At 41.5% G+C, this 22,185-nt stretch overlaps 1 protein-coding gene across 1 annotated transcript; it reads right to left on the reverse strand.

Annotated features, from left to right (window-relative positions):
• Nucleotides 1-1,957: 1,957 nt before the first annotated feature.
• On the reverse strand, nt 1,958-20,873 carry LOC134627852 (arf-GAP with GTPase, ANK repeat and PH domain-containing protein 1-like). The gene is made up of 20 exons (XM_063474284.1): nt 20,295-20,873; nt 18,497-19,739; nt 11,703-11,761; nt 11,524-11,611; nt 11,123-11,208; nt 10,874-11,015; nt 10,660-10,794; nt 10,411-10,532; nt 10,038-10,196; nt 8,068-8,151; nt 7,693-7,797; nt 7,452-7,599; nt 6,726-6,854; nt 5,561-5,698; nt 5,369-5,428; nt 4,975-5,126; nt 4,584-4,674; nt 3,727-3,949; nt 3,263-3,563; nt 1,958-2,832 (listed from the first exon to the last, which is right to left on the reverse strand). The coding sequence occupies exons 2-20, from the start codon at nt 19,653-19,655 to the stop codon at nt 2,551-2,553; spliced, it is 3,663 nt and encodes a 1,220-aa protein (XP_063330354.1). The 5' UTR covers nt 19,656-19,739; nt 20,295-20,873; the 3' UTR covers nt 1,958-2,550.
• Nucleotides 20,874-22,185: the final 1,312 nt, after the last annotated feature.

Raw genomic sequence — 22,185 nt, forward strand, 5'->3', positions numbered from 1 at the left:
TCACAGAGCAGCAAAACTGGCTCTAACAAAGAACAGAAAGAGAAGTGGGAGGTCCCGGAGCACAGCTGAGCAAGAGGAGAAGTACATCAGAGTCTAGTCTGAAAAACAGATGCCTCAAAGGTCCTCAACTGGCAGCTTCATTATATGGTACCTACAGAACATCAGTCTCAGTGTTGGCAGTATAGCGGGGGACTCCAGGATGCTGTCCTTCTGGGCAGAGTTGACAAGAAAAAGCCATAGATTCCTTTACTCAGTGTCTTTTCCTTATCCATCTTTATCGTTTCCTTGGCCATTCTCAGATTCTCGACTAGCCAAATTTATTGGTTCTAAACCTCCATTAGGTCCACAGTGACATTGACTCTATGTAGAAGTGTTTTCAGGTTTATATGATTATTTACTGTTATTTACAGTGTAATTCTAATATGTGTAATCTTATGTTCGATAAAAACAACTATTTTTTTTTCAAAAACTAAAACATTTGTAAGCAACCCCACATTTTAGTAGTGTTTATAATGCAATTATTCTCTTAAGCTCCAAGGTGTAAGTTATACTGTTTATTAAGGGGACAAAATAAGTCAATAAATAACCCAAATCTGAACACACACACACACACACACACACACACACACACACACACACACACACACACACACACACACACACGCACACACACACACACGCACGCACACACACACAACTCTAAGCAAAAACACCACAGCTTGGGCAGTAGCCTTAGTGTATTAATAATGAATACTCTGTGAATCATTGCATGAGTAAAAAAATACAAATGGAATACAAATGGAAGAAGATGTTTAAATCACAGACATGTATAGTCAGCTGAGCCTTCAGATAAACACAAGTTTATAAGTACAGTACCGCAGGAGAGATGTTTTTATGCCGTTAAAAAAAGATATTAAATCGGGGAACATTCCTCTGGTGCATGTTTACAAATATTGAATCGTTCAAAATCCAGGTTTTGTAGATGAGAGCCTACATCTGCATCTGGCAAACCCTACTTTCCTTTTCTATTAGACACAGCTGGAATAAAAAACAAAACACCCTGACAGTCCACCAAAAACTGCATTATCTGGAAAAACATGTTAGTATTTTAAAACAGTTAACTTATCTGTTTTTTTTTCTCTACATTCAACCAAAATCAAGGCATTTCACTTGTTCATTTGCACATCTAGTTTTACACTCACCTTGATAATGAGCTACTGCTGGAGTCATAATGCATACATCCTATACATTATTTATGTCAGACACACCGATACAAACGTAACATAAAAACCTCCCGTTTTGGATGTCAAAGAGTTAATCAGGCGGTTATCAAAGAATAACTGGGCCGGGGCGCTGTACAGTAAATCTCTGAACAGAGTAACCCTTGGATTTTTATACACATAACCAACTGTACAAATCATACAATAACACTCTGGAAAATTAAGCTTTTTTTTTGTTTTTTAGAATCATAGTATTTTATCAATGCATTTCTATACACGTACTCTGTTTATCTCTAAAACAGCCATCCCTTTTTCATGTCGGCTTACACATCGTTTATGAGCTGAATTAGCAGCTGTGTTAAGCATAAACACACATTCACAGTCAAAATGAAAAACTGTTGCGATCTTTAACGGTAGAAATTCAAGATGCGCCTCAAATCTTAAAATTTATTGCAGTTCTTTACGTCTGGCCTGGAGATACTCTGATAAGCTTCTTTGAGGCCATTTTTAATGGAGTGGAGAATAAAGTTGAACACTGGCTGCATTCTGAAACGTGAATCATACAATCTGATATAAACTATGGAGGACTATAAGTGCCAAAATAAAAAAAAAGTAAGAATAAATTTAAATAAATAAATTTTATTTATTTTACTACATTTTTCCCTTTGCAACCCAATCCCCCTTCTATTTATTTCTGTATATTTCCCTTCTTTTATATTTATTTCTACAATTGCCTCAATTAAAGTGGGATCAGCTTTTTGTCAATTGGTTAATAAATACCAGTCTGACAACAGAAAAAACTGCCTAGGGAGATCATTGAAGAACTGAAGATGCTATATCAGCCTATGTCACATTTTATAAATTAACCTTTGCTTATATTAATTTGAATATAATTTTAATTGTATTTCATTTATATACATTTTGTCATTTATGCGCTTATTTTTATTTTGGCACTTTCAGTCCTCCATACAGGATAAATACATTCCTTTAAACCTGAATGCAGAGGCAGAGGATGTCGTATTCCTTTTACCTTACCGTCACTTGTAAAGCGTAATGAGAAGACTTTGCCTTTTTTTTTTTTTTGGTTAAATCGTTCAAGCAGACTGCATGTGGCTGTGTGATTCACAGTTTACACTCCTGACACACACACAGACACCTTTTAGAACCTCATCTGGCTCTACGAGTGCAACATCTGGCAACATGTCCATCAGTCCCGCTGGCCTGTGTAGACGCGCAATGACACTATGAGGGTAAAGTGACAAACTCACACACACAAACATATACTCTAACACACTCTGACGCACAGGCTTTATGCCACACCACATTTCAGTTATGACACTGCTCTTCTGGAGGTGCTGTAACTCAAGCTTGTGCCGCCGCTCTTGTGCGAGATCTTGAGTGTCGTGGCAACCGTCAGGCTTGGTGTCATGGCAACAGGGAAGCTGGATGTGGCTGCCGCTGCGAAACCGACTGTCGCGGCGACGGATGGGGGCGGCTCGTGCGGGCATCCGTGCTGGAGCAAGATGTCGACACACTCTTGGCTGCCAGCGCTGTGAGCCAGAGCCAACGCTGTCTGGCCCTGAGCGTCCCGATACCGAACATCGCAGCCATACTGCAGGCGGGAAAAGAGAAGAAAGCAAAGTGGATTAGATTATGTAATAATCCCATCCTCCACACTTCAAGGAAGTTTTAGAATGTGTAGGAAAAAAAGTTAAGCCTGAACAGGATTGCTCTAAATGATGTCAGAAAGGTGCGATTAAGAGAGCTTTTGTACCTTTCAGACATTTAGATCACCTTCAGTTGTCTGCTGAGTCATCTATTTAGACCACTTTTGTTCTTTGCTGAGTGAACGACTCAGAGGAGGTAATTTTACCATTTTTGCACAGCTCTACAAAATGGTTTGCTGTGATGAAGAAATTTATAATCATTACCTAACCAAGTACCTCCACTGCAGCAACATCCCTATATATTTTTGAGAATACCTACTTCGTAGCTGCCCGGACCAGTGTAAGATAAAAAAAGAGAGACAAAGAGAAACAAACCCAAATTAGAAGCTGCGTCATCACCACATCAGCCTGCTGACAGGCAGCGTGCAGGGGGGAAGCAGGCAGCCGCAGAGCTAAGAGCGACCGGGAGGAGCGTGCCAGGCTGAGAGGGGCATTAATGTCCTCCTTAGTGCAGTGGGCCAAAAGTAGCAGCAGCTTGGGGAGATTGTGCTCCATCACTGCCAACAGAAGACGGCCAGATAGAGTGATGTCTGGGCCCTCGCTCGTAGGAGGAGGCAACGGCGCCACAAACAGTTTCTGCTCGTATTTGGCTCTTATCCACGATTCCCGCTCCTCTCTAGACAAGGACAGAGAAACAAGTGAGTCATCAGCATTTACAGCTGACAGATGACAGCACTGGACTTTCCAGTGGACTCAGAGAAAGAGCTGCACAGCTCATGTGTCCATACTATAAAAAAAGAAAACTTGTATATATATATATAAAGATGATTTGTCCTTACCGTGTAGCATCGGGTGCTGGTTTACGGTGGCCCATTGTGCGTGCCTCCCATATACTGTTGACCATGTGGTTGCCGATAGCACTGAGAACCAGCGTCAGCTCTCGTGGCAAATCATCCAGCGCCAGAGAGCGAACTCGTGACAGGTGAGTCCCCAGGTTTCTGTGGATGCCGGAACACTCGATGCATATGAGAGCGCCCAGATTCAGACTGGCCCAGGTAGGATCTTGAAGAGGGAGCGTGCACATAACAAATTAACTTCATTTGAAACTGACAGTCTACCAATTTCATTTGGCTGCGTGCCACTAAAATGCGCCCGATCGGCCATGGTGCACAACAGAAGAGTCTGAGAAATCAGCATAAAAAAACCTCAGCATTAAATTTAATTTAGATCTGGTAAGTCATCAAAATTCTTTATCTGGCCCTCAAACAATACAGAGATCATGTGAAAAATGTGGTACGTGTGGGATGTGAAAAATACCACACAAAGGCACATAAAAATATTTGCATTCACACTCCATTGTCTTATCTCATAGCATGCGGATGAATGACTGTTTTCAATTATGCTAAATACCAATTTAAAAGTTAAAAGTACCCCGCTTTGAATGCTCTAAGGCACGGAAAGCTATTTTCAGACTGTCAGACGGAGGAGGGTCATACCCATTTTCCACGGTGATTGTCCACATTTGTTCTAGAGTACGAACACAAAGAAGTTCAAGTCCGCAGCAAATTATTTTCTCCTCGCTCTACGCAGCTTCTTACACCAACAACAAAAGAGGCCTCGGCTCTGATTAAAACTTCCAAACGTGAAAGCAAACAGAGCAGTCAAATTAGGGATGAAATAGGCAAGCATGACTTACTGGGAGCGTCACAGTCGACACAGAAGTTGTTGCCCTTTGCATTGCGTATCGCCTGCAGAGCCACTGCATCACTCTGGCTGTTCCTTCGAGCCTGTGAGAGACAAACAGTAACCAGAATAAATGAACTTGTATGAACTCTCCTATTTAAATCTATCTCTGCAAAGAAAAAAAGTGATGAATGACCGCAGTCATTGTACTGACAGTAACAGATAGAAAAAAAAACAACTTAGGGTGGATCTTTAAAAAAATCACTGTTCTTGTTTTTTCTCAAGGAGCTTTTTATCTGCAGGAAGTCTGTAATATTTACCATTTGTCACTGGCAATAAAATGAATGAATGAAAAACTAGATTGCTGTGTGTCAGAGAGCGAATGTTTTCCTGTTGTTTCTTGCCTTGTTTTTGCTGCTTTCACACAGCTGCAGGCTGGCCAGGATCTGGTTCTCGATGGCTTGGACCCAGGAGTCCCTCTCTTCCACACTTTGGGCTTCAAAATGCCACGTCTGGCCAGTACTCGACACAATGAGGAAGTCAAAGTTATCCTCGTCTGAGACAAGAAAGACAATAACACAGAGCTCAGATTTTTTTTTAATGATTTCTGGATGCAGGAATTTCAGCAGTAGGTTATTAACATCACTTCAGGATCACAGTTGTGCATAAGCAAGGTTTAGTTTTATGCTGCTGATCTGCAGAATTTAATTGATTAATAGTCAATATGTTAAATTAGAAACTTGACTCCTAATGTGACAGCCTGGCATGTGTGGAGGCAGCGCAGTTGATTTATATTACCTGTCTTGCTTACGTTTCTTAAGCTACCAAAGCTTTTGAGTTTCCACATTTTGCGCTTAGCTGCATAAGAGAAGAGAGAAAATATCAGCGAAAAACACAAAGTCTTCGTCATATGTAGTAAAGCTACAAATGTCATTAGAAACATCCCGATTGGTGCCTATGAAAACATATTTGAAGCTTGTCATCATTTACCATCTGCTTGGCCGGCGGTGGCATCTCCTTTCTGATTCATGCTCTTCTTTCTGCGATGCTTTTTTCTGTCCGTGAGCGGGGAGGCAGAACCTACGTCTTTGGTAGAGGAAGAGCTCGAGACTCCCTCAACTGCAGAGTCTTGTAACGAGCAGACAGGATAACAAACGTAAAATTACTACAACCCTGTTTCCGAAAAAGCAGGACACTGTATGAATTATACACAGAATGCAATCATTCACAAACTGGAGGAAATAGTAAAAAGAAAAAAAAAATCAAATGCTGAAACTGAGAGATTTTAAAGTTTTTCAGTGTTGTTTTTTTAATAGGCGCTCGTTTTAAATTTGATATCAGCAACACCTTTTTAAAAAGTTGGTGCAGGGACATGTTTGCCACTGTGTTGCATCAACTCTGGGCTTATGAGAACTAAGTGAAACAAATGTTGTTGTTGTTTTAAAAGAGAAATTTTTTCCCATCCTTGCTCAAAATACTATTTCAGCTGCTCAATATTTCAGGGCCTCATTTGTCATGTTTTTCTTTTCATATTGTTATATTAGTTTTCAATACTGCAGGCGGCACCTGAGCTCTTTTGCTGTGGAGCCACACAGCTGCAGATCGTGAGGAATGTTTTGACATTGCCATGCTGAAAAAAAAGCAAGACATTTCCAGAAAATGACATCATCTGCACGGGAACAAACCCTTTCTATGTCTTTCAGGCCAAATGCACAAATATCGTGCCACGCCTTTATGGATGCTGGCTTTTGGACTGTATGCTGATATCAAGCTGGATGGTCCCTCTTCTCTGTAGCTGGGAGGATGCGGTATCCATGCCACCCAAAAATAATTTCAAATTGTGACTGGATGGTCCACAGAATAGTTTCCTACTTTTTCTCAGTCTAGCCTAAATGAGCTTGTGCCCTGAAAAGGTGAGAGCCTTCCTAATTTTTTTAAAGAATGTTTTTCTTTCTCTGCAAAGTAAAGATTTTTCTTGCATTTGTAGAGGTGACATTAATGACAGTGTGCTATGAAGTGTTGCTGAACCCATGCAGTGAGGGCTCAAAGATCACAGCCATGCTGTCTTTGTAGTTTTGAAACATTTTTAATAACATTTTTTTTTGTTACATTTCAGAAATTTCACTGTCTTACATGTTTTTAGTCCCATACTCACCAATGCTTTGAGCGTGGTTAGATAGTGTGGAAGGACATCGCTGCACACCTCTGTTACCCCTCAGGAACAGGGCACCACCCAGCCCCTCCATCTCCTCAACTTGCAGGAGACTGCTCGCACTCATTGGGACTACAGGAAGGGTAGCAACCATATAAACAACCACATACTTAATAATAAAGCAATTTAGTCAAACACTAAATGTGAAAACAAACAGTGACACTTTCTGACACTTGCATGCATTACTGATTTAGTTTTCCCACACACTCTTAAAGCACTTGCAAAATTCCTTATGATGCTGTTTTGTAGTCTTGCAGGGGTTTCACAGCCTGCTGCAATTTCCCCCCGTTTGCACAAATGCTTGACCCCTCCATTTACAACCGTCTTAAAATGCCAAGAACAATACGTACAAAGCAGTTCTGTAGCCTTCTTTTCTACATATCTACATTTTTTTTAATCACTGTCTCTAATAGAAAAAGGTCATCAGGTAAAATATTTCATCTTATCAGCTCCACAGAGAAAAGTACCAGCATGGAGATTTAAAATCTTGAGCTCCTTAGATTAGCTAGACCAAAATCTGTTCAATATCACAGTAACTTTAGATGACATAATTAATTTACATGAGGTTTATTTAAATATATATAAGGTTTACAAGAAATAACTGGTTTAGCTATTGTGAGACATCTAAAGATTTTTCCCTCTTTTGTGTACCATAGAGAACATCTTTACCCTCAGCTCCTTGAACGTCTTTGACCCGCCCGTTAAGCCCAGCTGGAGGGGCGCAGGCAGGGACGGCACGAGGCGGCCGCTTTCCCGGCACCTTCACTGTCACTCGCAGCAGGTCCATCTCTTTCCCAGGGGCATTCAGCATGTAGTCCTGCCAAACCAGGCATCAGCCATTACCATCAAACATCAGTCGTGCTTTCAGCAGCATAATGCTCTGGAGCGCTCTGTTAACACGCCGACTCACATTGACACTGGAGTGATAGGACAGTATGCCATCATTGGACAATGTCACATACTTCTTCTTCCACTCTTTGTTGAGCGAGTTCCCACTGCGCTTCAGCAAGATGCCCTTACGGAGGCGACAACACAGAAGACTGTCAATTTATTGCTAATGTCTCAAGTGTTCATTTCACATATTACGGCAGCATAATGAAAGCTGGCTGCCAAAAACACCCACTATCTATTCATCAGGCCAGAATGGGAGATCACAGCACTTCATCACGCCACACGATGAAATTGGCTTCACACGTCTGAAGTGACTGCTGGTGAGATGTCCTCTGCTGAGGGTCATCTGATACATCATATTTGTTTCTGTATCAAGTGCAAATCGGTGCCCTACCTGTTTGATGGGAATGGAGCGCCCGCTGCCCAGATCGCCCTTAAAGTCTGCGCTCCTTCTGTTTGAGTCGCTGCCTCTCCGGCCCTAAAGGAAGGGAAAGGATGGACAATAACCGCATCGGGTAGGAATGGGCAGCTTACTGCTGATTTTAATTTATATTTCCCAGAGTTTCTGCTGGAAAGTTTCTGCTGACTGTAAAAGCTGGCTTATAAGTGTGTATTTATAGCAGCTGGTTCAGAATAATTGTCTGTAGCTTTACATGAAGCTGCATTAATCTGTATTTTTATGTAAGTGTCTAATCAAATGCTTACAGCTCTGGTCACTTATAGCAATAAACCCAGAGAGAATTACCACCCTAATTCTGTAGTTTTCCTCATCTGTATGGTGTCTGTAAGACCACTGTTTAGCTTTTCTGACCCACAGCTTTACTTTTCTGGTTCACTATAATCAACTTCAGCCCCAGACACAGGAGGCTGCTGTTCTGATAATCCTCTGAATAAACTGCCTGCCCAGTGTAAAAAAACACTGACAAAATGAGTGAAGGCTTTCTAAATATATGGTGCATTCAGCAGCTTAAAAGCCAGTATGATCCATGTGATTAAACATAAGCATTAATTATTAGATTCAAATGTTGAGTCAGCCAGATGAGTAGGTCTCCAAGGTGATGCAAACATTTGTTAATGCAGGTTTTTAATGACATTTCAGATTGTTTTTCCCATAAGGCTGAATTTTCACAGCATTCAACAAAACCCCAAGTGAATATAATATTATAATTACATTATAGACATAATAGACATTACAAATATGTAATGTTTGTAATGGATATTACAGTACATGTCTCTGCCAGTGTATTGTCTTTGACTGTTAGCCCCACCTATCTCTATACTACTCTGCTCTATATTATTGCAGTGATGTGGACAAGTGTTCAGCCATCCCTCATGTCTCTATATTTCAAAATAAAGGGTGGAAAATGAGAAAAAGATGCAGTGATATACAAACATAAATGGAAATATGGTATGGCATGATATGTATTCTTTAGCACAGTTTCAACTCTCTTAGGCAAGTTTTCTTCTAATTTCTTTAAGTAGTCTTCAGGAATAGTTCTCCAGGCTTCTTGTCGGACATTAAAAGCTCCCCGTTGGATGTTGGCTGCCTTTTGTTTTGTTGTCTGGCAGTTTGAGCTCACACTACTTTAATAATGTTGAGGTCTGGGCTCTGAATGATAGTGATCCATTGTGTGTTTGGGATCATTACTTTTTTGAAACAGCCTGTTAGTAACAAAGTGGCTAAAGATAAGTTTAAAATATGTACTAAGCAAAGTGTCAAAAAAACAAACAAAAAACACATTTCTCTGAAAATCCCTTAAGAAAAACTTCAGAAACCCTGGAGAACTATTACTCAAGGCAACTGCTACAAAGCCTGGCTACTTGGAAGCAAAATATAAGGAAATGAGGAATGGCTCAAGACTTTTGCCCAGTACTTATCTAAAGCATGCAACAAACTTTCAGCATCATCAAAATTATATTTTGAACCACTAAGATTTTCCAATGTGACCAATCCGATGTCAAATAATAATTTGCTGCATAGTTACCTGAATTTCTTAATTCCACAAACAGAAAACCTAAGAAGTCAGTGCTTCAGCTTTGATGAGAAAAACAATTTTATTGGAATTATTTTGCATCACTGGACGCAGCTTGTGCCTACAGTTAGCTGATAATTTAGCACCCTATAGTTAATATAGGGTCACTTCAGCTTAATTAGCTGTCTGTATTATATAACTTAAGACCATAAGTATGTTCCTGCATTGGGTTTGGTTTGTCCTGCCAAGTGTTTACAGCTCATTTTCTAAACATGGAAACCTACTGAAGGGTTGGCTTAGAGTAAGAAAAAAAGTGGAGGAAAGAAGATTGACAGTAAAAATGCAAAAGGGTCTCTAAGCATGATTGGAGCTTGCACTGAGTAATGTTTACCGCAAATCTAGTGGTGCGTCTTCGGACGCTACGAACCAAGACAGGTGTAGTACCATCCTGCTTCTCCCCTCTCAGTGTTCTGCCAATCTCTTTGTGACTGATCACAGGAGTGGAGGGAAGTGAGGACGAGTAGTCGCTGCTCTGCCCACCGTTACTTGCCTAAAGAGAGGGAGAGAGAGGAAAAAAAACAGGAACAGGAGGAGGACGGAGGAGATGAAGTGATAATTGAGCAGAAGGAGCAAATAGCTAAGTCTGATACAACAGCATGCACACTTTAAAAATAGCCTGACAGCAAAATGAAATACAGAAAATAGAGTAACAAAAGCTAGAGGGAATAACTTCTTATGGACAACAGGTAATGTGTTGGTTTTACCTGTCCTGGAAAGACACCGGAGACTGGGGTGGAGCCTCCAGAGTGGCTGGGAGAATTGGGAAGAGATTTACAAGAAGCCAGTAGGGCAGCTTGCTTCTTAGCTGCCATGATCTTCTGAGCAGCTGTGGCAAAAAAAACCCCCAGAAATTAAATTAAAAAATGAAACATTAGTCCTAAATAAAATTCATATTTGTCCATCCTCTACAGCACCATACACCATATGGTTCTGGATATGACAGACATACATACCATCCGTGAAGACTCTGTTCACATTGAGGCCGTACGTCGCACAGGTTTCATAGTAAGTGCAGCGCCGCACGTCTGAGCAGAGCTGTCTGGCCCTGGCATCATCTATCACTCTGGGGTTGGTGCTGCTGATCTTATCTGGAATAAGCAAAAATCACCCAACTACAACGAGAGTTCATTATAAAGGAAGCGCAGATGCTGAGCGTGAGCATCTTACCCTGAGTGCCGACGACTATGAAAGCGATCTCAGTTACAGGCCGATGGATTGCAAGCTGGTGATAGATTTTGTAAACTTCCTGGAAGCTGGCCTCATTTTCCAAACTGAAGACCAAGATTACTGCGTCCACCCAACTTGCAAACTAGCAAAAGGGAAAAATAATAGCAGTCAAAAAGCACAAGAGGGAAGAAATACTTACTCTTATTAAAAATAAGCCCTCAAACAAGTTCAGCTCGATTCTCCACCCACCTGAGGATCCGGGAGTTCTGTCTCTTCTCTGATTATCAGCAGATGGCTCTGTCCATCAACTAGCACATCCTTAATATACTGGCGTCCTGGCAAATATTGGAACAAACAAATGTTTTTAAAGCTTTTACATAATAACTGATTTGATTTTTACAGCACTAAAATTGTGATTAAAGTGATTAAAAGAATGATCCTGGATCATCTAAATCAGAAACAGCCAGCATCCATCTGCTGGAGGAGACTCAGGTGTCGCTTGTCGGAGATCTGACTTTAATAGTGTTCAGCCTTTACCTTACATTTTAGAGTTGAGATGACTGTTGTTGTCAACTATATAAGTTAAACCAAATCAATCTGAACTGAATTCACAAAGCTCTGCTCTTAATGGGTGGAGATGTTAAACCAACCTTCTGAGTTCTCCAGTGGGAGGTAACTTCCAGTTAAATGTCTGTGGACCAGAGCAGACTTCCCACTGCACAGACCGCCCAAAACACCCTGAAGAGCAGACAGAGAGACAGAGAGAGAAATTATAAATTCAATATTAAATCCACAAACTGATTTGTAAAAACTATAATCTCCTGCTTACCAGATGTAGCTCTTGCACAGTTTGGCTCATCGTCCATTCTTGACTGCTGGTGCATACAACTGAGGGCAAACATTCACAGCAAAAACAGAGGAAGACAGGATTCATCAATGAAAAGTTGAGTTGAAACACGGGAACAAAAACAAACAAATATATATAACGTGATATAGGACATAAAGCACTTGGGTATTCCCCTGCTTTGAGTCTATGTGCTATTTTGGGTGGTATTGCTCCTCACATTCATTTTTGAGGGGGTTTGTGTGAGACGCAGGCAGCCCAGTGACTAATCAAAGCTAGCCTAAAAACAGGCCCAATATTCTAAGTTGATAGTTTTTATAGGTGTGTATGTGCTGATCTGGAGTCAGTTCGGTAGCATTTAGTATAAATACATTATTCATCCATCCCTGACCTTTATCTTACCCAAGTCAGGGTTGCATGGGGGCTGGAGCCTATCCTAGCTGTCATCGGGCAAGAGGCACACCCTGCCTGGGTGCCTGTTCTCTTAGTGTCCAGGTTACACCCTGGACAGGCTGGCAGTATGTCACACGGTTATCATGGAGAGATCATGGAGGCAACCAGTACCGCTCATATTCACGCCCACGGCTAATTTAGAGTTGTCAGTAAACCTAACATGACTCTGGATTGTGAGAGGAAGCCAGAGTCCTCGGAGAAAACATTTAGACTCCATACCGAGGGAGCACTTGGCTGGCCGATGGATTCAAAGCCAAGACCTTCCTGTTGGGGCGATCGTGGCTCAAGAGTTGGAAGTTCGCCGATTCGAGCCCCGGCTTGGACAGACTCGGTCGTTGTGTCCTTGGGCAAGACACTTCACCCGTTGCTTACTGGTGGTGGTCAGAGGGCCCAGTGGCGCCAGTGTCCGGCAGCCTCGCCTCTGTCAGTGCGCCCCAGGGTGGCTGTGGCTACAATGTAGCTTGCCATCACCAGTGTGTGAATGGGTGGATGACTGGATGTGTAAAGCGCTTTGGGGTCCTTAGGGACTAGTAAAGTGCTATATAAATACAGGCCATTTACAATTTGTTGCGAGGTGGTGACACTAACCACTGCATTACTGTACTGCCCCCTAAATAAATAATTTGACTTAAAATATAGATTTATATTTAAACATATTCCTGCTATTTTTATGCAAAATAGCTCTACTCAACCCTTTAACACAACAATTCAATCCTTGGTAACATTTTACAGCAGACTTAGCAACCATGAAGTTGCTTTTGATGATGAGTGAAAACCGCAGTTAGTTAGCCTCATTTGAAATAAAAATAAAAAAATTAAAAAATAAAATATGACTTTAAGTGTCTCCAGCATTGTTACGGAGTCAGGATAAAGCAGAAAACTATAATAAAGCTTTAAATAAAAACAAGACCAGAAGCTTTCCGTGACAAAGGACAAACTAACACCGAACCTCGAGTTTCTAAAACACACACAATGTCCCAAAAACACTTAGCAGTAGTATGATTGCTGGCCAGGTTTGGCCTAACTATCTGTGGATCCAACACAGTGAGCAGCATTAATGTTCAAGCGCCCCCATCCACCCTCTGAGCTCAAAGAGGCTGTCACTCCCCCAACTGTGAGCACCCAGAAAATTCAATCAAGTGTACAAATGTGCAAGTCTATACGAGTTAGCCAGCATGGCAGGTATCTTTACTTTACCCTAACATTGTTAAACCAACTTCTTTTCTCCCTCTTATTGTGATTAACCGGGAAAACCAACCTTAACGAGCCATTAATTCTTTTATTCACCCTGGAAGATTAAAAGAAGAAAAAGAAAAGAGATATGAGCCAGCTGGAGTGAGATAATTCATTTTATTCCCTGTGCAGTTCCCCTCATTTCATGAATTTTATAGAAGTCAGTGTCAACTGAAACAAGACCGAGTATGCCACTTGGTGCTCTGTGGTATTGAGAAGATGAAATCTGATTCAAAAGGCTTGTGATGGAAGATCGTTTGCATAAGAAAGTCAAATAACCTAAAGTGGGTTAAGATTTGAGTCAAATATAAGTCACAGTGTTTCAGAATTATTTGTAGAAACACGTATGCTCATGCAGCATTCTGCGAAATAATGTTTTGTTGAGTAATCCTCTAACACTGGACTCAAGGAACACACAGATTTACTGCACTGGAGATTTTTCTTGTATGAAAGTAATCTTGAGGGCTGACTCTGGGTGTACACAGTTTGTTGAAATTAGTTTAGAGGAGGAGAGGAGACAGAAAGTAAATGGCTCTTTATGATAGCTAACTCATAATCAGCATCATTTTAAACTTGTGGCAGACGTCGGACTCTAGAGATGAGCGCACTAAATCCTCTGTCTGTTAACGTTGTTATTGTACAGAAAATGTGTTCATTTAGTTACTAGGCATCTAATTAGGTACACCTTGTTAGTACTGGTTTGTACCCTTTTGTCTTCAGAACTTCCTTATTTCTTAATGGCATCTCTTCAACAAGGTGCTGGAAACATTCCTCAGAGATTTAGCTCCATATTGACCTGATAGCATGACACAGTTGCTGCAGATATTTTGGCTGCACATCTATAATTTGATTCTCCTTGTCCACCACATCCTCAGATTGAGATCTGGATACTGTGGAAGTACACTGAGTACAGTGAACTCACTGTCATGTTCATAGAACCAGTTGGAGATGATCTGAGTTTTGTGACATGGGATGTTATCCTGCTGCAATGCTGGATGTTTTTCCAACCTTTTTTGTTCAAAATTTTGAGCCACTGTGAATTCTAATCTCAATTCCCTGTTCTTAGCTGACAGGAGTGGCACCGGGTGTGTTCTTCTGCTGCTGTAGCCCATCTGCTTCAAGATTTGAGATGCTCTTCTGCATACCTCGGTTATGACAGTGGCTATTTGAGTCACTATTTACCTCCCATCCTATATTTCATTCCTGAAGGAACTGTCTGTGAAAAACTTTCATACACAACACACCTTCTTTCATTGCATTTTTAACAATATATTTGCTACATTAACCACACTTTGTGGAATGACTAGACCCTGCAAAAACAGCTGTTTGTGTTGCTTTCCTGTCACTGCCTCTTAGCGATATGAACATCACCAGAACATTATGAACATTAATTCTCAGTCAACTATGATGACTGAGAATTAATATTAAAAACTGTCACGGTGATAAATGATGGTGAGAGTATGGCCAAATGTACCTAGTACATTGGTTAACTGTCATCATAACACCAAATCCTATTTTACTGTGTAATTCTATCACTCAGTGTAACCTACAGTCACAGGCTGAAATAATATTTTGTATAGTGGACAAATTACATGATAAAAACTCTTTAACAGCAGCACAGACAGCAGTATTAGTGTGGGAGGTAGAGTACCAAGGCAACTGTTAAAATGTATTCTTATTCTTATTTTTGTTCCTCTGTAGCTCAGCCTTTAATTTAATTCTGAGGTCATGGATATATTTCTTTTCCAGACTCTACAGAAGTATAAATCACAAGTCACTTAATCTCAGCTGCAACATTTGTCTTGAAAGAAATGCAAGATTCAGCAGGAATATTATATAATAACCTCGACTAGTTTCAGGGTTTATACCAGTGATAAGACAAATATATAAATATATATATATCTATACCCATGGGCTGAGGAATTGGCAGCCAAAAGAATTCTTTAAAACAAAGAGATTTTTAAAAACTTTAATTTATTTACAATTATATTATTATCTGCAGCTTTTCTTTTACCCTTTAAATGCCTTTATGCGCTGCATTATAAATAAAGCATATCTTTGTAGTGAACGGGCTCTGGATCAGGTTTTATGGCTAAATTTTGCTTTGCTTTATCTTTGACAGAAAGATGTCAGTGAATGGACATTGAGCAGAGAGAAAAAGAGGGGCAGACAGACAGACAGAGCCATAGAGGACACCACACACATGTGCAAATATGAAGCTGAAGGAACAACACAAATCCCCATCAGCGGGGGCAAAAACACTGCGATAGTGCTTACAGATGTACAGTGATGAGGAAACTGTATCACCAGAGACAATGACACAGACATTTCTTGCACACGCACGCACGCGCGCGCACACTCTGAAGCTGGCAGGTCACGCTGAGCTGGGTGGAGCGAGCTGCAGCGTCGTCCTGGTTCCACGGGGACACAGATACTGATACTAACTTTAAACCGACTCCACTCTCCCTCGTCCCCATCTTTGGGCAATCCCCCCCACCTGCGCCCACACTCCCCTCCATCAAGAGCGTCACACCACAGACCAAATAGCACCTCTCGCGGCTTGCTGTTGCCATGGCAACTCCATTTTCCAGAAGCCTCCATCCAAGCCTGGGTCTCTATACGATAAACGGTCTCTCATGGATACAGCGACGTGTGTGAGAGGCATGGAGATGTGATGTCCACCTGAAAACACGAAACTGCGCGCGTCTCTTACGTTCTGCCGGTGTTGGCCAATATTTTCTGCATCAAAATCACCGAGTTTGTCCGCCAGCAGAACGCTGACATTTTAAGCTGCAATTACAGACTCATCATGACACAACATAACGCTGACAAATGAATGGACTGCATTTGAAGGCTGATTAACTCCACGCACAGAGCAGGAAGTGGCGGGGACCCGCTCCCCTCGCTCCGCCGATGAACGCAGCTCTGTGTATCCCAAACCTTAATTATTCATGTCCCACTTACTCCCGACAAATTATTCAGGGCTTACTCCAAATCCTACACACCCTGTCAAAGATTCTTTTTAAAGAAAGAAAAAAAAAATAAAAATTGATAGAGTTGCATCATGAACACTGAACACATTTCTGTGTGTTTGATATCCCAAACATAGAGTCAAAGCACTCAGACACATGACAGCATTTTCACATGAACCCCCCCAGCTTTGCTATTTACTGCCGTGATGGCCTCAGCTTTACCAAGGAGGAACAGCTTGTACACATTTGAAACACTCTTACTTTAAAAATCTCTTTGGAGCTCTTCCCCTTCTCTCAGTAAGTTTGCTGTAATTTTCCCCCCTCTTGCCATAGGTTTATTAATTCACAGTGACCTAATATTCTAATCACCTCTCCATCAGATATCCTGCAGGCCTACATCAGATCCAGCTTCTATTTTTAACTAAGATATTAACTTGACATTTACTTTTTACACTGCAAATCTAATGATTACCAACAAGCTTATTTTCATCATCTATTAACATCTTAAATAGATGATTGGTCAATAAAATATCAATAATATTAACAAGGTGATGTATTTAAATTGCTTCTAAGGTCCAAAACCGCTAAGCACAAAGAGAACAGCGAATAAAAATGTGAAATGGTTGCAATAACTATCAAAATAGTTAATTTATACGAGCAAGTTTTCTATTAGCAGCACAAATTCATTACTGTAGCTAAGCTGTGTTTTTCCCACTTGTGCCGTGAAAGAGTAATTGAATATTGAAAGGACATATACCACTTAACCTTAAAAACAAATACTCTTCATCCACATTAATATTCACTCAGGCATTTATTTTCTATGTCCAGATAGAAAAATATTATTATTTGTTTTTCGTTGTAATTCTTATAAATTCTCAAAGGTACGCTATTTCATCAGATGTTATTAAGATTGCTTCTTCTTCTTCTTCTTCTTCTTCTAGCTACTCCCTTTAGAGGTCGCCACAGCAAATAATCTGCTTCATCTCCGTACCCCTAGCATCCTCCTCTGTCACACCAACCCTATGCATGTCCTCCCTTCACTGCATCTACGAATCTTCTCTGTGGTCTTATTCTTTTCCTCCTGCTCCTAGCAGCTCCGTATTCAACATCCTTTGTGCAGTGCACTATCTACTATCCCTCCTCTGCACATGTCAAAACCATCTCAGCCCTCCTCTCTAACTTTGTCTCCAAACTGCTCAAGCTGAGCTGCCCCTCTGATGTACTCATTTCTAATCTTATCTCCCATGGTCACCTCCCAATGAATGATGCCTGCATTTTGGTCATATGTTTATGACTACATATTTATTATTATTCCACCCTAAAACTAATATCAAATACACCAAGAGCCCACAAATAAGTGGAATTGTTTCATCTGATCTCACTAAATAGGAAAAGTTACCTATTAGCTTTAAGTAACTGGAACATTTCTAGCCCTTCGGGTGTTACCTACCATGCAATACAACAAACATGACAAAGCTCACTTGTAAAGGTACCACATGTTCATGTTAACTATTTTTTTATTTATTTACACAAGTCTCCTATTTCCCCGGAGAAATGTGCAAAGGAAACAATTACAGAAGATGTTTCACACAAATCGTTAAGCCAAACTAAAGTAATGATAATGCATTTTTTTCACTACACTTGTGTCTGCGTGGAACTTTCAGCGAGTGCTTCACATAAATTAAACGTGTGAATAAATAAGCGAGCGCATTTGAGCATAACTAAGTGGGGGCGGTTTTGTTTTTTTGAGGGGTTTAGCTCCACACAAACTCCAGAGAAGGCAATATACATGGGTAATAAATACGGGACCCTACTTAATTACACAGAATAAACGAATCATCTTAATTGGTTAATTTTTTTCCTCCCGAGGGACTGCTGTTGGGTGAAACAAAATATATCTGAAATGATTTTTTTTTGCCACTTTTACACCAGAGATCTCATTCATATTGTTCGCCATGTGCAACGAACTCTGATTTTTAAGCACGTGTTAATTTAGGTCTGGGTCTGTCAAAAGAGTCCAGAAGAGTGAGACTGTCAAATAAAGGGGTGCTGGTGTGCTACTGTTTACAGCCTGCATTTGCATTTGTATGAAGAGACAGTAGATTTATGAGGTTGCCTTACCTTCCTCCTCACTCGAACCTCTCTCCACAGGTGGATACAGCGGAGGTGGAGTGTTGACGCCGGCTGGCACGCCTGCACTTTTGGTAAAAATCCCACTAATGAACTTGAGCATCTTACGATCACGAGGGGGAGGAGGAGGAGGAGCACGGTGGATTGTTCCTCCCTGTCCCTCCTTTCCCTTCTTCAGGTCCTCAGAGAGGCAATGTAGGTCGCTGTTGTCCAGGGTACGACTTGTGGGCTTTCTCTGAGGCCTGGACATGTCGGTAGCGGGAGGTCCAGGTAAGGAAACGGAAACTGTCTTAAATCTCTCCCCCTGAGGGCTGTCCCGGGTCATTATGCCTGAATATCCTCCGCTGACGGGAGCTCCGGGACGGATGAGCGCCCCCCTGCCATCGCTGTCAGCCCAGGACGCCCTATAAGGCCCCATGGTTGTAGCTGCCGATAAGGGGGACTGGTCCCCAAAGCGGTTATCCCTTCTGTCCAAAGTCTTTGCAGAGTGATACAAGGTTGTTGTGTTAGTTTCTCTGAACTCCCTCCATGCAGAGTTGCCTCCTGCGTGGGATCTCATCAAGACTTCAGGACGTGGGCTGACCTGTGATGGGACAGAAAAGGGGAGGCTGCAACGTGAACGACCGCTCAAGTCCGCTCCATTTTCACCCTTTAAGAAAAGCATGGGGGGCTCCCGGTAGAGCTCAGTCTTAGGGCGCAAGGCATCTGAGCGAGGTCCCTCTCTGCGCGCAGCTCCCTCTGTGGTAGTTCCTCCATATACTTTAACCATTTGCTTGACAGGTGGGTGTTCAAAAGAAGCGTCTTTGCTCTTACCAACCGATACAGTGTCTTTTTGGTGTCCATCCCTCCTCTCAGGCTTCCCTCTGTTCTCACTAGGGCTGCCATACTTGACCCGCACCTGTTCCACTTCCTCTTTTACTTCTGTGTTTTCTTTTTCTGCCACTTCCAAACACACAGGTTCTTCCTCCCTGTCAGGAGCAATGTTCAGCTCCTCCTTCTCCTCCTCTTCCTCCTTCTTAGGGCTCCCTTCCCCCTCTGGAAGAGCCTCCGTCTGGCTTCCTGCTACATCCTCTGGCAAAGCCTCAACCTTCACCAGAGTGAGGGATATGAGGTAGGTGGTGCGTCTCTGTGGGTTGGCTGCTTTGCTCATTGGGACAGCAGACCTCAGTGCAGTGACACCTGCTCTCTGACCTCAAAAGACCTGCACACCTCGGTCATGGCAACCAGGATGAGACTGAAGACCAGAAGAAAAAAAAAATCAAATACAGATCTGATCAAATGATGTGTGGCAGATTTTGGCTGATGTCGGGCTAATGCACTTGACAGTAGTCCAAGTTTGCTCTTAAAACCTTAATAAAAACAGGAAGTCAGTAATAAAAAATAGAGGAACACTTGAATTGCAAATTTATGGAATATATTCAGAAGGCTGACCCACTGGTGAAACAAGTCTAGACTGTTTTTTTTAAATGCCTCCATTAATCCTCTTCAATGCACACCACTACTACTGGTCTCTACCACTGATTCATTCATAATCCTCCCCCCTCTCTGCCTTGCTTTCCTTCTTAAATTCATTTATTCAGAGCAAATCTGACACAGAGACATATGGATGGATCTAAATAAGGTATATCTTTCCACGGAGTAGGTGTCCCTGCCTCAGATTTCAGCCTGGAATTATGCAACAGTCTATACATTCATGACTGATCCATTTCTTGAATAGGGCTAATATTAATACTAGCTGTATAATGCCACCCTACTACAATATTTGTCTCGGCTTTTGCTCATATCATACCTTCTTTTTTTTCTCTCCCCACTGAAGAGTATCCATTCACGGCTCCGTGCACATTTGATCTGACGAAGAAATCATCCTGCCACCGGATTACCATTCATATCAAATGGCACATCAAACAAGGCTGACAGAAAAGAGCTCCAACTGAAGATGAAAACAGGTGAAAGGGGAACAACAAAATGGAAATCATTCACTTGTCACGAAGCGTCTGGCAGCTGGAGCCTCCGATCGACAATGTCATGCATAAAATTATGTATGCACAGTGTGAGGGTCACTGAGAGATGCTGAAAAAACATCTGTTGTTATGTCTTGAGAAAAGCTAAAAAAAAAAAAAAGAGAAAAAAGAAAAAAAAGAAAGAGGGATAAAGTAGCCTGATTTCCACAACCCAAGCAATGCTTTCTTCTGCATGTATGCCTCCTCTGGAGAGCAGCTCCTCTCGGTCACTGCATCCTCTCCTCCGAGTGCCTCATCCAATTAGCAAGTCAATAAAATGTGTCTGTGAGGCAGAGGAAGCCCACCAGCTCACCACAGCCCCTCCTCCTTTTTTTCTCCTTCTTTCCTCCTCTTCTCACTGCCACAGAGCCATGGAGCCCCCCTGCTTACCCGCCGTTAGCCTGCCGCACAACCACATCCACGCTGGATGCAGCTCGGGCAATCAGGCTGGGGAATGAGCAGCTTGCTGTGAGGCGGTGGTGGTCCTTGCCCACCTTCATCACATTTTTTTTTATCTGTGCCAACACACACACACACACACACACAAAAAGAGAGACAGGAAGGAGAAAAAAAGCCTCAGCTCTTCTCCTGCCAATGCATCTGCTCTGTCTCTAGCTCTTTCTCTCCGCTCTCCTTGTGAGCAGCTCCTGCTTTCTCTCTCTGCCTCACTGCATGTCCTCTTTGAGTGAGAAAGTAAGGATGTACAGGATGGATCATTTCTAAAGGGGAAAAAAATAGAAAGATATAGAAAATGTTAAACAGAAGATAGATTTTTGAGGGAGGGAAGCTAGATACAGTAACAGTAGGAGAAATGGAGGGAAAACTGCAGATATTGATGATAAGTTAGGTGGAAGACATCAGAGAAGATATAAGATGCGGAAGGACAAAAACATACTTTAGAAGTAATGTAATACACAACCTTCAGGTAGAAGGTCCTCTATTTTGTCTTGTCTCTTAATCATGAACCTGTCAGCATCAATAACATGACTCAGGGATCAAGCAAACGGCATTCTTCTCACTCTTACATTTAAACCTGAGACTCACAGTTCTTGTTGTCTCGATTAAAACAGAAGATCGAGCCGTAAAACCTATGGGCATCCGTATGTTATGTTAAAGCTTTTGTGGTTTTAAGATGTTTACTAAACATACTGTGATTTATTAAGGCTGTTGAAATACTAATAGTAGCATCATAATCAGTTAATAATGAAAAGTAGAGTTTCTTCCAGCAGCAGTACAATCACACACATTGAAGCTAACTCTGGGACTAATAAAGGCTCTCATCTCATCTCATCTCATCTCATCTCATCTCATCCTATCTTATCTTATCGACTTAAATCTTCACTGGCATTTTTGTTGCTCATTTTTTCATATGTACGTTAAAATTCACTTGTTAACCGTTCACTTTGCTTTTTCCACATATCTGGAATGAGATCTATTCGTTTCCATATTTAACTAATACGTAAAAGTCAAAAATGTCTATTACTCATATACAGTATGTGTCAGATATTTCAGTTGTGCTAATAATGGCGCTATTTTCAAATGCCTGTTTAATTTTCTGGCTTTTTGAGTGTTTTCTTTGTAGCCACAGGTGGTTGCCATTTAGGTGGAAATCATGGAAAGTTAAAACCCACGTTTAAAAAGCAGAACAGTGTTTAATATGTAGTTTTGTGCTTACCTGCC

Source organism: Pelmatolapia mariae, linkage group LG5, assembly GCF_036321145.2.
Source record: "Pelmatolapia mariae isolate MD_Pm_ZW linkage group LG5, Pm_UMD_F_2, whole genome shotgun sequence".
Classification (NCBI taxonomy): Eukaryota; Metazoa; Chordata; class Actinopteri; order Cichliformes; family Cichlidae; genus Pelmatolapia; species Pelmatolapia mariae.

Bases quoted from the DNA above. Each gene is read 5' to 3' on its own strand.
- LOC134627852 (XM_063474284.1), bottom strand. From the start codon at position 19,655: ATGAGCAAAGCAGCCAACCCACAGAGACGCACCACCTACCTCATATCC. The intron at 10,795-10,873 runs GTAAGATGCTCA...TGCTTATTCCAG, and splicing joins CATAGTCGTCGGCACTCAGG to ATAAGATCAGCAGCACCAAC. The intron at 5,429-5,560 runs GTAAATGATGAC...TCTCTTATGCAG, and splicing joins CACCGCCGGCCAAGCAGATG to CTAAGCGCAAAATGTGGAAA.